General features: G+C 37.4%; 1 protein-coding gene across 2 annotated transcripts; it reads right to left on the reverse strand.

The window, feature by feature from the left end:
• Positions 1-9,466: 9,466 nt before the first annotated feature.
• Positions 9,467-13,857, reverse strand: LOC113547216 (E3 ubiquitin-protein ligase TRIM21). 2 transcript variants are annotated; one of them, XM_034304010.2, is made up of 8 exons: positions 13,700-13,857; positions 11,325-11,914; positions 11,119-11,214; positions 10,783-11,016; positions 10,540-10,687; positions 10,299-10,325; positions 10,134-10,198; positions 9,467-9,851 (listed from the first exon to the last, which is right to left on the reverse strand). In XM_034304010.2, the coding sequence occupies exons 2-8, from the start codon at positions 11,910-11,912 to the stop codon at positions 9,666-9,668; spliced, it is 1,344 nt and encodes a 447-aa protein (XP_034159901.2). In that variant the 5' UTR covers positions 11,913-11,914; positions 13,700-13,857; the 3' UTR covers positions 9,467-9,665. The 2 variants fall into 2 exon arrangements, with proteins under 2 accessions (XP_034159901.2, XP_034159900.2); XM_034304009.2 differs by having other exon boundaries at positions 9,467-10,198.
• Positions 13,858-16,257: the final 2,400 nt, after the last annotated feature.

Here is a 16,257-nt window from a genome sequence, read left to right on the forward strand (position 1 = left end):
CTCCTCCTCTTCTTCGCTTCTTCACAAAAAAGAGAAGTTAATACAGAACAGCCAACTTTGCTCTCAGGCCTCTAACACTGTCATCGCCCTTTGTGTGTACAAGACTAATGAGAAGTGTTTGTTTCTGTACAACGTCTACTGTTATTTTTTTAGATTAAAAGACAAATAGTGATTAATCATGATAAAAAAAAACATTAACTGAATATTACAAGGGTATTATTATGTATTAGAATGAACTTGCTGTACTGAGATGTTTCCCTGCACAGACCGTAATAGTAACAAAAATGATCAGCTACTGTAGGTTATAAGACATTGTCTCAGTAAGTCTTGTTTATACTAACATGTTTTTTTTTTTTTTAAAAAAAAGGAGATAACACCAGAGTCTCACCACAGCAGCTAAAGACATTTCAGTTAGTCACAACCATGACTTCCACTGGTGAAAGTACAAACACCATCCAGTCATTTTCTTTTAGCAGATCAAATGATCATGAGAGATTGTCACTGAGCAGCAGATGACAGCAGGACACAGAAGATCAGCTACAGATTCCAACAATACAGACTCGTTTACACTCATTAGATTATTTAAACCCTGTGTTTTAAACTTGCTCTACTTGTACTCTTCCCTGTTGAACTATCATAGTTACTGAGAGTAGTTACACATCACACTAAACCATTCTCATAACAGATATGGATACACTGATCCACCTGAGCAGTCATGCTGAAGTACACACAATGTCCTAATCACACAATAAGCTCATCACTCAGGACATTCAGACTGCAGATGAACAACTTTATACCCCACCACTCACTCTAATGAAGACACAAAGAGAACATTTACTCACAGAGCATCATAGGGAGTGGACTCAGCTCCATCCTGTCTCTCTAATGACTCACTGACTGACAGAGCAGAGGTGTGTGTTAAAGCCTTACCACTTCCTGTGCTGTCTCACAGAGAGAGAGAGAGAGAGAGCGAGGGAGAGAGAGAGAGAGACATAAACACACACACACACACACACACACATATATATATATATATATATATATATGATTACATAATTACATATGTACACATTTTCATTTCTTTTCATTCTTTTCATTTCAAGTCCTGTTATTTTCATGGACTTACTAGCTCCTGTTCCTTAATAAACCTTATAACAGTTTTGACTTTACAAGGATATTAAAATGTTTTGTGTTAAAGTATAACACTACTACGTAAAAGTGCTGCAAATAGCTGACATATTTAATGTTAATTATATATAATTAGTTGTATTTGGAGTAGTGTTATTATTTGAATAATATAAGAGAGAGAGAGAGAGAGAGAGAGAGAGAGAGATGTGTGTGCTTCAACTTCTCTTTTAGTAGATACAGACGGTGTTGTTCCTTCCTCTTTCTAGGAAAATCACTTGCTGTTTTTAACTCACACAGTCACATACAAAAGTGGACAAATGACAGCGGAGGAGGTCAACTGATGTTATCGTGGATATTATAAAAATAGTTTTTAGATATCCGCAGTGCGGATTGAGCACATTTGCCAGTAAAGTACTGTAGAATTTACAGTAAACAACTGTAAAACATAGTTACAGTAATGTACCGTAATATCTTACACAGTATAAAATACATAATCCAATACTTTTGCTCATTTGGCTGATACTGGACACAAGTGAGCAATGGGATTTAAACACTTGACTTTCTGAACTGTAATTCAAAGCCTTAACCACTGAGCCACCACAACTAACTCAACTAATTCTCACTGATTCAATGCAATCTTTTAGTGGAGTTAATTCAGAGGTAGAAGTGGTTGAGTCAATGTACATTAATAGAAGAAGAAGAAAAAGAAGCCAGAGCTACTTGTGGTGGCTCAGTGATTAAGGCTTTGAGTTACAGAGCAATTTTTTACAGTGTAAGTCAAATTACTTGCATAAACCATGGGCCAAATCTGGCCCGTAGCCTCATTTCATTTGGCCCGCATAAACTTGGAAAAGAATAATACTGAAACGGCTCATAGTACACTACTGCTCAACATTTTCACCAGTGGCAAGGCCATGAATTGAACAGTGGGTGGGCCTGAGCAAAACAGTTTGGGCACGGGTCTGAAAAGAAAAACTCAAATGCCAGCAGTCGTTCCAAAAGTACTTGAATGCAGAAAGTGACCTATGAGTTAAATGTCATCACTCAAGAAGTTTGTTCATTTGCCAGTTCATCGTAAATGCCAGCTGTTTACTGTAACACACACACAGAGCAGATTAGGAAACACACAAAATTCCAGGAACTTGCCAATCTATAGGCTTAACACGACCACAACAAAAGGGCCGTCAAAGAATGCACTGAGTTGTGCCTAACATTACATCTCAACTAAATCCTGCAGCTAAACACATCACACCTACCAGAAAATCACAAAATGAAACACAGCTGGCTGATAAAAGTAGAGATGTTTATACTCCTGTGTTTTAATGCTTTTGACATTAAAGCCAACTAGAATTGAATTTCAATGGAATACCAGTTGCAATTATCCAAAATGCCTATGTGAAATTAAGTCACACATTTTAAGCAGCTTTCCCAATCAATAACAACACAACATAAACATAAAAGTGTTATCCTTTCAACAATATTTTAACTTCAGTTTACAGATGCTGTTTTTTCACGTGGTTTCACGCAATTCGTCGCTCGTGATTACGTGGCACCCTGCAGGCACACTTCTTAGAATTTAAATTCATTTGTTGTGCTTCACACAATATCCACCGGGTTGGCACATGGAACAACATCCTGTAGTTCAACACATAGACTTGACAACGTTTAACGTGCTCTGCTGCTTGTTGGAAAAACAGTTCTGAGAGAGGTTCACAGATCTGCTGGCCAAACACAAGCAGATCATGGGCTTTGTTCAAATGAAACATGACTGCCCAGTACTGGTTTTGTGTCTCCTGTGCCCACAGAATGCGAGTGATCCTGCATGATGCTGCATGAAATCGCAGGATCCCTTTTCCTTGGATGTGCATTCTCACTGGCCACATCTGTACATAAGCTAAAACAGGAACTGAGAAAATGAACAGACTCACCCTATAGGAAATATGACATAGTATTTCTTATAGGCTATGATGTTATCACAAGGGAGCAACTAACCAATGAAATTAGGACAAAATATTGTTTTAAAATGTTTTAGCTAATATTTAGTTTCAATCTATTAGGAGAACCATTATAAAGGTCTATTGGATTAATCTTTGCTTGGTGACATTTAAAATAGTTTTATTCAAGTGCAGATTTTAACAGAAGTAACAGGCAGAATGGCCCACTGTCTCAGCAGATTTTGTTTATCCAATTATTTCATTCACATACAAAACTACAGCAAAAGTCTTCAGATTTCGGGCGATAAAAATGACACCAGGCCTACTCTAACTCCTGTGAGTAAAGACAGTAGGCTACACAGCAATACGTTTGGGAACATTTTATTACAGTTAAAAATGACTTTATTTTAGTCTTTTGTGACATCCAACAATGTATTGTCAGAATTGTTGAGTTAAAGTATGATTTGGGGTATTTTTGTGTAAAGAAAGGCCGAAATTGTATGCTTTGGGGAATGGTTTTCTGTGCCATGTTTTTATTGCAATTGCCAAATTACGCCACCAGGGGGAGTATCTACCAAAGTGAGCGCTAGTTGTGCCCGACCAGGCCTCCGTTTCTCAGACAGAACGGCCTGCTGTATGAACACAACTAACGTCTCCTGTGTCTGCTTTTTCCTGTATAACACAGGTTAGTAGCATGTGTAATTTTATCACAATTTACTCCTAATGTCTCTTAAAAGCCTTCTGATGTTGTTTTAATGAGGTTTCACGTAGGAAAGAGTGTATTTGATGAGATTTGATGGGGTTTTAGTATTGCCCATGTATAAGCAACAAGACAAAATGGCGGCATTACTGTCTTTCTTATATTCGTGGTACCATGGCTCCTAGGCATCTGTGATCTTATAATTCATGTTTAGTTAAGGTTTATCTGTGATGTAGAGTTGAAGGCATGGTAAGACTGAATTCATTGTTGTTTAGCTTTCAGTGGTTGAGGCCACTTAATCAGATTATCATTATTGGGCTAATGAGATCCCAGACTATGTTACATAGATTTTTGTTTATAGTTTGTGGACGTTTTGTAGAATTTTTGTTTGTAAAACAAAAGTTGATCAACAGGCTGAATTTAACCAGTAATATAATTGCTGATGCGGTGTATATTAGAATATTATGTAGCAAATACAGAAAGAGAGAGTCAAATTGCGCAGTCATGCCACTGTATATTTTAATCTGGTAAGTTACTGTCATTGGGCAGCAGTGTATACACAGAAATTGTATATCTGTAGACTGCAGTAACTGCACATGTGACATAGAATTTATACTGTGTGTAAGAGGGAATGTTCTAACTCTGAAGTTGGTGGAAGCCATGATGTGAACATTAGAAACAAGAGTCAAATGAGAAAGATATGTCTGTTTAATAAAGACAGAGAACGGCCTGCTGAACGAACACAACTAATTTCTCCTGTCTCTGCTTTTTCCTGTATAACACAGGACATATTATCGGTCTACCGGTCACTCCTGCTTGAGGCCTGTAACACCATGAATTCCTCAACAAACTGCAGTTCTGTTCTTCAGAACTCTGAAGTGGGTTCCAGTAACTTGTGATAAGATGGGTGTTGGCACCCACTACCTCGTGGCTGGAGTTTGGGTGGGTGCAGGAGGTGGGGCATTTAAACCCCAAGATGCAGATATCGGGGTTTGCCCCAAAGAAGTTCTAGCTTGTTTGTTCCCATTCACCAGTGCCAACATTTTCCTCGTTGTTTGCCATTTGCTCAGGGTGGATTGGAAAGTGTACTTGCATTCGTTTGTAGGAGAATTCGCTACTTGCAACCGGTAAGTGTGGGATATGTTTCCAGCATCAGGTAGTTAGTAGTAGACATTGTGTGTGGTTCCTAGATTTTTAAGTATAGTGCCAGGACCAGTGGATGATGTCCTCTATCTGTCTGGCTTCTAAAAGTTGGATTCAAGGACTGCTGCTACATGGAATGTAGTGTATACTTATTTTATCATGAGTAGAATCCTGTTTGTTGGTGGCATCCAGTAACACAGGGATTGCGACCCAGGACTTTATTTATTTATTTATTTGTTTGTTTGTTTGCTTGTTTATATTATCTCTGTGGGTATAATTTAATATTGCTTTATACTGTGTACTTGTGCTGTGCATTTGCGTTTTCTTGTTGTCTTTCTTGTTTTTTTTTTTTCTTGCTCTCTTTGTCACTGCTCCAGCCAGGTTAATGAATACCAGCTGTCATTAATCACCATCAAGTGCCTGACTGCTCGGATTGGTTGACAGGAAGAAAGCATGTGGAATCTGAGAGGAGAAGCTTTTCTCCTGATCCAGTGTGATGTAGATGCACTATTGTTGGTGCAGTTGCTCTTATACATATGCTGTGCAAACAGTTTGTCAGTTCTTGTAAGTTTCTTTTCCCCTTTGTTTAAGTTTTGTGGAAGCTGTAGAGGGTGATGCCATTTTTGTTTAATACTGTTTTCTCCTGTTTATGGCTAGTGAGGGAGTGAGGCTAGAGTTTTGTTGTTTTTGTTTCTTTTGAAAGGTTATTTACTTTTCCAGGGGCCCGTTCTTCGTATGTCACTAACTCAGTTAGCTGGACTTGATTGTTGACGATTTGGCATGATCTTGGATTATTTGGTTCTTCGACGCTCATCCTGAAGTTGTTGTCATAGCAACGGGTCGGTAAGCTTAAACCTGCTCGGAAGCAGGCTTATTTCATGTAAACAGGATTAGATCGCAGCTTTATAAGCGGAGGTGATATAGGAAGTCTGTTGCAGCCATGTCTTGCCCGTTTTTACGAGAGCAACCTGTTGCGGAAGGTGCGAGGATAATTCGCAGAGCTTTTAGAATTAATCGCGTTTTTGCGAGACAGAGCGCAATAGTGCACTTTTTGAAAGATATCATTTTTCACGTGAGGGTGTCATTTACATAATTAATTTGTTGGAACCTCATATTAAAAGTTCGACTCGTTGGAGTAGGGCTTTAACAACAGCACAAACTGTGTGCATCGTGTTGAGATTCTTTGCGAGTGGCACTTTCCTTTCCTTTTCCTTTACACTATTGGAGATGTGGACAACTTGGCCAAAAGTGCTGTCTGTCATGCCATTCCCAAGTTCTAGTGGGTCCCGTGGTGGCTCTAATATAAAAGATTAAAGTAATTATGAAAATTTAAAAAAGAAAAGTACATAATATATACTGTAATAAGTGATAAAAACATCTAACACAGTCACTACTTAAACATTTATTTTGTCTGCAACTTTTTTCCAACCCTCTCTCCTGGCTTTTGCAGCCTTTGAGGTGCTCCCTGATGTTTTTATTAAATTTTGGAACTCGCCATAGCCCTCCATTAAGAGTTCTTGTTCTGTCGCTGAGAAAAAGTGGGCGCGCTCTTTGGCCATTGTGGGCAACCAATAGCAGCGTTGCTGATCAGTGTTTCTACTATCGATACATAGCCCCTTTTAAACCAGCGCATGAACGCGCAATGATCTCAGATAATTCAACCCAGCCATACTAATCATCAACAGCAGGTGTGTTCGAAGAACCTAATTAGCCAGATAATGATTAGCTGGATCATATCGTCTCGGATGTGTCTTTCGATCTCGGATGTAATAAACAACGTACGAAGAACAGGCCCCAGGTAGTTGGGAACGTTTTTGTTTGTTATTTTGGCCTTGTCCCCTCTTGAAGTTTTTTTGCTTCCTATTATGTTAATTGTAAATGAGCATTTGATTTTGTTATTGCTTAAACTGGTGGTGTTACTGGCTGGGACAGGAGAGAAGACCTCCGGACCTTTTTTAGTTCTTTATTACTTTCTTTTCTTATTTTTCTTACCTGATCCTAGACTAGGAGTAAATGTGATGGGGATTTTAATGTTTTCAGGGCTGTTTTTGGATGATTGCTGCTGGTTTCTAGTTGGTTTGCAAATCTGTTGATTTGATTTGCTGTGTTTATTTGGTTGAATTTGATGTATTCCTTTTTTTGTTCGTTTTCTTTGTTGCAGCCACTTTTGCCCTTTAGTCCTTCAGTGGGCTGAGTGGGCCTAGGCCATCCCATTTGGAGGCCTGGCCCACATGTAGAAGTTACACCACAAAACCCAGTTCTTTTGTGGTGAGAAGTCAGTGACCAATAAACAAGGAAACTATTTACTGAATGTCAGTGTTGTAGCTGTAGGAAAATAATGAACATATTGTCAACGTCAGCGACAAGAAAGCGGGTTGAACTGGCAGGTAACGCATGATGATTCTCACCTGTGTGTGATCATGGCAACTTTGTGTGGCTTGTTCGTCTTTTAGGAGATGCCATGAATGAAGTTAACCTATTAGCTCAAAATTCTGAGTTATCAGAAAGTCTGACTTTATTGCAAAATTATTTACATAGACTTATGTCCAACGATTGAGAAGTCAAAATATTAAGATAAATCTTAGTTGTACTGCTGCTGCCAAAAACAATGAAAAAAATTATGCATTTCTACCTGATGGAAATTGGCTTTCAATGTCAGTGGAAGGGAATTTAGCTTGTTTGTTAGTCTGTCAGATGCACTGTTTTTTAATAATGGCTTTATTAAAATGAGATGTTATAATTTTATAAGCAACTGATGCAGTTATGATGGTTTCTGGTTGCTGACATTTACACTCCAATTATGGTTACGCTAGTTATGTAGGTAGCTGGATAACAACTATAAGGAGGACAATCTCTGATCTTTCAACCTATTCAACACAAAACTCAAACACACAGTTTTCTTCACCTGATGCTCTGTTAGGTTAGGATAAACACACACACACACACACACTCTTCTGGGTTTTTGTTTTGAATCATTTAAAACTAATTTTAAAAAAATGTATTTCACATACATGCACTCTCTCTCTCCCTCTCTCTCTCTCTCTCTCTCTCTCTCTCGCTCTGGGAATTCATCCTCCAGTGTCTTGATATCATCCTATAATTCTTTTTAACTGATGCCCCCACAGCACTGAGGCTGTATTCTGAACACCTTCTTGTTCATAACTATATATGCTCACTACATAGGGTATAACAATGCAATACACTTTATACCAAATAGAAAAACTTATTATAGATTTTTAAAAGTAAAGTATCAGTTTGTAAATTTTAATGGTGACTTCTCTATGAATACGAAAGTAAAGTTTGAATTTGATGTTCCCCAGCTCTGTATTTTAGGGCCATTGTTTTTTTTATATACAGTGCCTTGCAAAAGGAGTGATTATTATTAGTAGTAGTAGTAGTAGTAATGATTATTGATTAAAAATAATAATAATAATAATAATAATAAATTCATTAATTCATTTAATGGTGGGGTTTAAAGTGATGATGATTCAGTTATTATTATTATTATTAGTAGTAGTAGTAGTAGTATTATAGCCAAGAAATTTCTTTGCATTAGGCAACAAAAAGTAGAACATGGCTCTTAAATATTCAAATGTGATCTTTTTTGCCTTGAAATATGACAGTTTTGTCCAAATAAATTCTAGTTGGATTCGAAAAATGTTCATTCTGACGGCCCATTACTTATAGTATATTGTAATGTGTTATGTAATGGCAAACACAAAATGTTCATGAAGCTCTTGACCTGTATCTGCTTGAGTTTATGCATTGCAGTGTTACATGATTGGATAATTGCATGAATAAGCAGATGTACAGGTTTTCCTAATAAAGTGGTCAGTGAGTGTGTGTTTATATGTTCTATAGTGACTACCATTGCTGAGAAGTAAGTGAAGTGTATAGCTACCAGTTTAGCATCATCACACTTCTAACTCATCACACACTTAAAAAGGATCATTTAGCTCAGTGACACAGTTTGTACATAAACAGTTCCATAAAATGCATCAGTGTCAGAAACCACATCAGCAAAGTTGACGCTGAACTCCACAAAGCCGACTGAGGAGACGCCACAGTGTGATGATTTACACATGCAGTTTATACAGTGTTAAACTGGTATCTGACCTAATAGCTAAAGTTTAAACCTGGACACTGAATCTGTCTTGGGTTATCAATGGTTATCAATGACATTTGTGGCTAAAAGAAACATTGTATGCATGTCATTTTTGTTAATTTGATTCTGCTGTTAATGTCAGTGCTGAGAAAAATACCTGCTATTCCCCTTATGGGAAATTCACATACATTTCACATGTAAACCTCTTGTGATTATGTGATCTAATATGTGGAAAATATACAAATCAGTTACAAAATCACATGTGAAAATAAAACCGCAGTTACTACATGTAAAAAGGCAACTGATTGTGTGAAACACAAAAGTCACATGTTTCACATGTGAATCGGTCAGTTACTCATGTAAAGTTCATGTGACTCTTCTGTAAGAGTCTTAGGTTTTATGGTTAAAAAAATATACATTATTGGTTAATAATGAAGACAAAGCAACTGATCAAAATTTCACCACAGAGAGTTCTTTATTAAGGGCTTAGTAACCGTAGCAATATTTTCCAAGTAAGTGCATAAAAAATAAAAAAATGTAATCTGTTCAGTTAGAACTGACTCACTGTGTAAGTATTTTTGTCATTAAATAAAGAGAATGAGATTTGCCAATTTTGTTTTGAAAGGAAAAAGTTGTAAATTGTTGCTTACAAAGTTTAAGGGGTGATAATCAGTGGTGCTGAATTTTTACCTTCATCACTGAGACAGGGACTGAAGTATGGATAAAGTTTCTCAGTGAAATTCTGACCAGCGAAAGAGTAGATAAGAGACTTTGCATCAGCATCATAGAAGGAGATCAGACCCTCCTCATAATCCACAAACACCCCCACCTTCTGAGGAGCCTGTTTCAAGGAGAGGGGAACAGGAGGAGAGTCCCAAGCTTTATATTCAGTCTTATTCCTCAGCCACACAATCCAGTACCCTTCTTTGGGGCTGTATGTATTCTGTCCTTTCCTGTTAACAGACTCTTGGGCCACTCCTAAATCCCACTGAGTCTTCCTTCTGACCTGCACCTCATAGTAAAATCTCCCTGAGGAGAATCCCTCCTTGCCCAACACACAAATTATATAATTAAACCTCTCTGCATTATCAGGGAGAATCTTTCGCAAGTCTCCATGTCTCACTTGTTTTCTATCATCAGATAGGATGAGGTTAGGATGAGCAGTATCAGGATCCAGAGTCACTTCCACTGAGAAAAAGAAACACAATTTGCACCAATTATGACATTATATAGTGTTAATACAAAAGAATTATATATTTAAGCGTGTATTCAATGAGCGATCACACACCTCCATATTGCTGAATTCTCCTTAGTTCTGTTTGGAAAATGAAAACAATTATACCTCTTTTGGATTTCACATTGTACTAAATTAAAAATATAATTTGTATTGAGTGACCTTTATGGCAATAATAAGGAGAAGAACCTCTAAGGCACCATGTATTACATTTACATTTCAGGTAGTTGGATGCGCTTTAAATAATAACCTCAAAAATCCCTTTGGCCAAATTCAAAACTAACCAAGGACTTACTAATCTCAGGAAGCTCCTTCATTTTCTTATTGAAAGTCTCCTGAAGCTGAGACAGATTTCTTCTCAGAGTCTCCAAACTCAGATGAGAGGTAATTGTGACGTCGGTCCAGTCCTGGGTGTGTGGAGGGCTGCACAGTGACGGGTAAATCTACAGTACAGCAGGAGAGAGGAGAAATCCCTCAGCATGGGGACTGCTGTCCTGTCATGTGCTGCATTGCTATTGAGAAACAGAGGGACTCTGACCTGTAGGAGGTGGAGATGATCCTCAGTGTGTGAGAGCTGCTCCAGCTCAGTGTTTCTCCTCTTTAGCTCAGTGATTTCCTTCTCCAGCTCTTTAATGAACTCTTCGGCCTGCCTCTCTGCTGCTTTCTGCTTCTCCTCCATCACCTTAAGCAGCTCAGCCTGGCTCCTCTCAATGCAGCGCATCAGAGCACTCAACACCTCCATGCTTTCTGCTTTCTCCTTCTCTATGTTTTTCTAACAGTATAGAAATGAATTTTGTTTCATTTTTACACATATGTATTAAATTAAAGGCTCTAAGCTGAACAGTAATGAAATTGCATGTTTAAGAAAACTTACATTATTGAGTTCTACAGATTGTTTGAGTTCCTGAATCTTCCTCAGTCGGTCTTGAATCATCTTTTGAAAATTCGCCTGTTTCTTCCCCAAGTGACTCTAATAAAAAGAGATAAATGTGAGGTTATGAATCAGTATAGATGATTTGAATCATTTTAGGATGTAAAAATCACAAGTAAATTATATTAATGTGACTAAATGTCCCTTACCTTCTTTAATTGACCTTCCTCCTCTACAGGAACAGTTTTGTGAGTTTTGTGGTCTGTCTCAGTGCAGAACTGACACACACACATCTTGTCATCTCTACAGAACAGCTCCAGGGGTCTCTCATGTTTCTGACAGATGTAGTCCTCCAGGTTCTCCACAGGGTCAATCAGTTTGTGCTTTTTGTATTTGGTTGTAGTTTTATGAGGCATCAGATGAGTGCTACAGAGAGAAACCCCACAATGCAGACAGGACCTTAGAGCCTCCAGCTTTTCCTCAGTGCAGGAGTCACACAGAACCTTTTTAGTATTGGAGAGAAGCGGATCTACAACGCTGCTGGATTTCACCTGAACTGACTTCTTAAACTGAGCAGCCAGACCAGAGATGAACGTATTCACACGAAGCTCAGGTCTTTTGGGGAAATCCTCCTTACACACTGGACACTGGCAGTATGGACTGGTGTCCCAGCACTTTTTCAGACACATCTTACAGAAGTTGTGTCCACATGGAGTAGAGACTGGATCAGTGAACACATCCAGACAGATGGAGCACTGGAGCTGGTCTTCAGATAAGAGACTGCTGGAGGAGGCCATGTCTGATAGAGGAAACACAGAGATCTTAGAAGAATAATCTGACACCATAGAAACACACAGACTTATCAATAAATTAGATATTAAAAAACTTGAAAGTAAACTTATTTGGTATAATTTATTTATTTATAACATCACTACATTTAGATGTCCCATTTCCACCATGAATATTATCAGTGATCAAACAAGAGAAAAACAATGTATACTATAAGCAGCTGTTTATCTGCTGTATAAAGTTCACACTTGGTCTCCAGCAAATTTACTGTGCTGAAATAATTCTCCCACTACAACCCCATCTGGTAATCTACTTTATAAAACAAAATCCACAAATAAATGTTCTAATCCTGATTAAGAGTAATATATCCTAGCATACGTTTAAGACAAAACAGTCCAGGTAAAAATAACAATTTTGGTCATGTCAATCATTGCTCACATTTTGGTTAAACTGCATCTACAAAATGTCTTCTCTTAAATTCTTCTAAATATCTTCTCTTAAATTTGTAGTAATACAAATATCAAAACTCAACAGAAACAAAATATTTATTTCATTGTTTTTATCTAAAACATTTTAATGAAGGATTTAAGCTCCACCCACTTCACAATCACAGCTCTTTATGCTTAAAAAGCTTGTTTCCTGATACACTATATACCCAAATGTTTGTGGACACCTGACCATCACACCCACATGCACTTGTTGAACAAGTAAACTCATTTCAGATTTATTCCCCCTTTGCTGTTATAATAAGCTCCACTCTTCTGGAAGGCTTTCCACTAGATGTTGGAGCGTGGCTGTGTGGATTTGTGATCATTCAGCTACAAGAGCATTAGTGAGATCAGGCGCTGATGTTGGTGAGGAGGTCTGGGGTTCAGTCGGTGTTCCAGTTCATCCCAAAGGTGTTCAGTGGGGTTGAGGTCAGGGCTCTGTGCAGGACACTCGAGTTCTTCCACTCCAACCTTCACACACCATGTCTTCATGGAGCTCTCTTTGTGCACAGGGGCATTGTCATACTGGAACAGGTTTGGGCCTCTTAGTTCCAGTGAAGGGAAATTGTAATGCTACAGCATACAAAGACATTCTATACAATTCTGTGCTTCCAACTTTGTGGCTACAGTTTGATGAAGAACTACATATGAGTGTGCTGGTCAGCTGTCCACATACTTCTGGCCATATATTGTATAAATGCCAATGAACCTGTCATCATGCTTTACGTGTTAATTTCCTTTATAAACCATTTAAATGACACTAACTAGAGTGGGAACACATTAAACCACATTTAATGTGTTTAATGTGTTTTTCTCAAAGTCAGTTTTTCCATCATGATCAGAAAGTTCATTTAATTCAGGAAAGATTCCTATCACTTGGATTTATGTTACATTTTTATACAGAAAATGAGAAAAACAAAATTATAACAGTGCATGTTTTTTTTTCCATTAAACAACGAACAAATTATTTTCCAACAAACGTTTCTGTACAAGTTTTTTTTTTTTTTTTTTTTTTTTTGCAGAGCGTATTCATAGTGGAACAAACATTTCTAACTCAAATTCTAACATCAAAATACAAAATTTGTTTATTATGTATGCAAATGTATGCATATTTAATTCGATTACGTTTCATTTGCATAATTAGTGTATGTTTTTGAAGTTCAAATACAAAAATACTTGTGAGAATATCAGCAATAAGCTGCCTAAGACTGATTGTGATAGCTATAGTTTTAGAAACGACCCTGTTCACCTGCAGTGTCTCACCTTAACAACCACTCACCAGGAATGGAGGAAATAAGACACATTACCTGCTTCAACTTTCTCTCCTTTTTTCCCCCCGTTTTCTGCTCCCTATAATTTACCTGCTGTGGCTTTAGTTCCTTAAAGAAACACTGAAGAAGCTTCACATTGAGCAAAAACTGTTTTAGAGGCTTTGCGTTACTTTCTGAAACGTTTTCGTTTTAGTTTCGTTTCACCTGGAAATACAACCGGAAGTCCCGCCCAGCGTTCGCACACGGAGGAAGTGATGTCATCGTTTTTGTGGCCGTAGTGATCTTCGCACACGATTTAAATGTTTCTCGAATTCGGCTTTATTTCATGAGGTGTAAAATCATATTTGGACATATTGGACATCGAGAATTTGGAGATATATAACTTTAAAGCATGTGGCTCTTCATGTATTTTATCTTCATGGACCACGTTTCCGTGTTCGGGACCAATCAGAGGCCACCTTTACATCCGGGCATTCCTCGTGAAAGCACAGAACGCTGTTCTGAGGTAAATACAGCTTCTACAGGTGAGTTAGCCACGTAGCTAGGCTGGACAGTGGCTTTCTTTCTTTCTTTCTTTCTTTCTTATCATTTTTAGACCGTGCTTGTACTAAAAAAGAGTCTAAACTATTTATATAACATAGTAAAATGTGAATCCAATGTAATTGCTCATTTTTAATCTCTGTAATGTTTTCCTTCCATTACCCCATAAACTGCTCTGGTCTCAGTTAGACCATTAAATATTTTAGCTTATAAGACTAAGCCTAAATTACCTGTTGATTTCATCCTACAAATATAGGTAATTTAACAACAACACATTTCCTTCAAATTTGCCTTCATGGTTCTTTAAAGTGAGAGTTAATTGGCTTTATATTAAAGCATCACATATTATGCAAAAATACAATATTTATTTTGTCTACTTATTAAGAAATTATCCTTATATTAGCCTCAAAATTAAAGACAAATCACTCCCTTTTTTCTCCTTGCATGTTTTTAAAAACTGTCCCAGTGAACTGATTTCTCATTAAAGAGCAATAGAACAGAGATCATACCATAAATCATCTATAGCCTATTTAGACAAATGAGATTTTTCAGTGAACAAACTTAAAAAAATTCTGTTCTAGGAGGAAAAAAGATGTGCATAGTATATTCTGTACAGTGATTAATAAAATGTGCATATTCTGGTGTCTACATTTGACCTAAAACAGACAAGCGGTAGCTTTCTCCCAAACTCCTAGTGGTGAACATAAAACTTGTACAAAATACCCCAAGACTATCGGAAATTACCAAGGTCCAGAAATTACCAAGGTCCAGACATCAGTGTCCTTATAGCTAGTTACAGCCATGCTAGTATCACATTAGTAGTCTATTAGTAGAAGTTAATAAAGGCAAGATCTAACTCTAAATGTGGATCCAATACATATATAGGCCTATAACTAATTTAGAAGTCAATGCCTATCAATAGATCACTAAAAATACTATAAGAACATCATTTATTATAACTATTTATTATTTATCATAATAATCATTTATTATAAAAATATAAATATAAATTTCTTTTTTGAATAATGTATAATCTTAAAACGTGAGACAATTAAATTGTATTCTTGATTTAATGACCATATCCAGTAGTGATGGCAAAATGAAGCTTTCTGAAGCAGTGAAACTTTCCTCTCAAATGTATCATGAAAGGATAATTACTCGAGGCTTTTCATCCCAGTGCGCACTGGTGGCATCTGGTGGTCAGAGGGATGAAGTGCAGCTCCTTGTGGATGCTGCAGAGAGTTTTGGGTTCCAGCTAACATGCCTGTGCATTCCAAAGCTTTGAAAAGTTTTTATTTTTTTATTATTTTTTCCCAGTCAACTGGTAATATTATATAATGCTGCGTATAAAAAATGGTAATACAACCCCTTATATTTTTTGTTTTAGGGTATAAGCAAAGCTAAGCTCTTTGCATTAATATTACTTACTATTAAACTCCAGAACAACCTTTGTTGTTTTTTTCTTTGTTGGTTTCATGACTATAAAATATTACTGTATCGCTGATCACAGTAACTAAATCAGAACACTATTTTCTTGAATGATCTTCGAAATGTGCACTCGAATTTGCACTTATTTTGATCCAGTTTTCAAACTGGTTATGTGGTCGTGTGACAAAATGAATCTTCAGGTGTAACTGGTCATGTGTTTTTGGCAGAACACACCAAAAGTACCAGTACAGTGTTTTGAAACAAAGGGTTTTGTATTTTGACACACACCTCGGAGTTTCAGTAACAAGGGTGACATGACTAGCAACCAGTGGTGTCTCTGCCTTCAAGAGAAATAAGACGTGATAATTTTGCCAAATTTTTATTAATTAATTCAGTAACTCAGTTATATTGTAAATTTATGTCGGGGGGGCATGGTGGTGCAGTGGGTAGCACTGAGCTGCCTCACAGCTCCAGGGTCCCTGGTTTGATCCTGAGCTCTGTTTATTTTATGTGTAGAATTTCTGTGCATGTTTTCCCCTGCGTCTGAGTGGGTTTCCTCCAGGTTTTTCAGTGTCTTCCTGCCTCCTAAAAATAAATATGCTGGTAGGTGAATTGGCAATTGGTGC

This window comes from Pangasianodon hypophthalmus, chromosome 4 (genome assembly GCF_027358585.1).
Source record: "Pangasianodon hypophthalmus isolate fPanHyp1 chromosome 4, fPanHyp1.pri, whole genome shotgun sequence".
In the NCBI taxonomy this organism is placed as follows: domain Eukaryota; kingdom Metazoa; phylum Chordata; class Actinopteri; order Siluriformes; family Pangasiidae; genus Pangasianodon; species Pangasianodon hypophthalmus.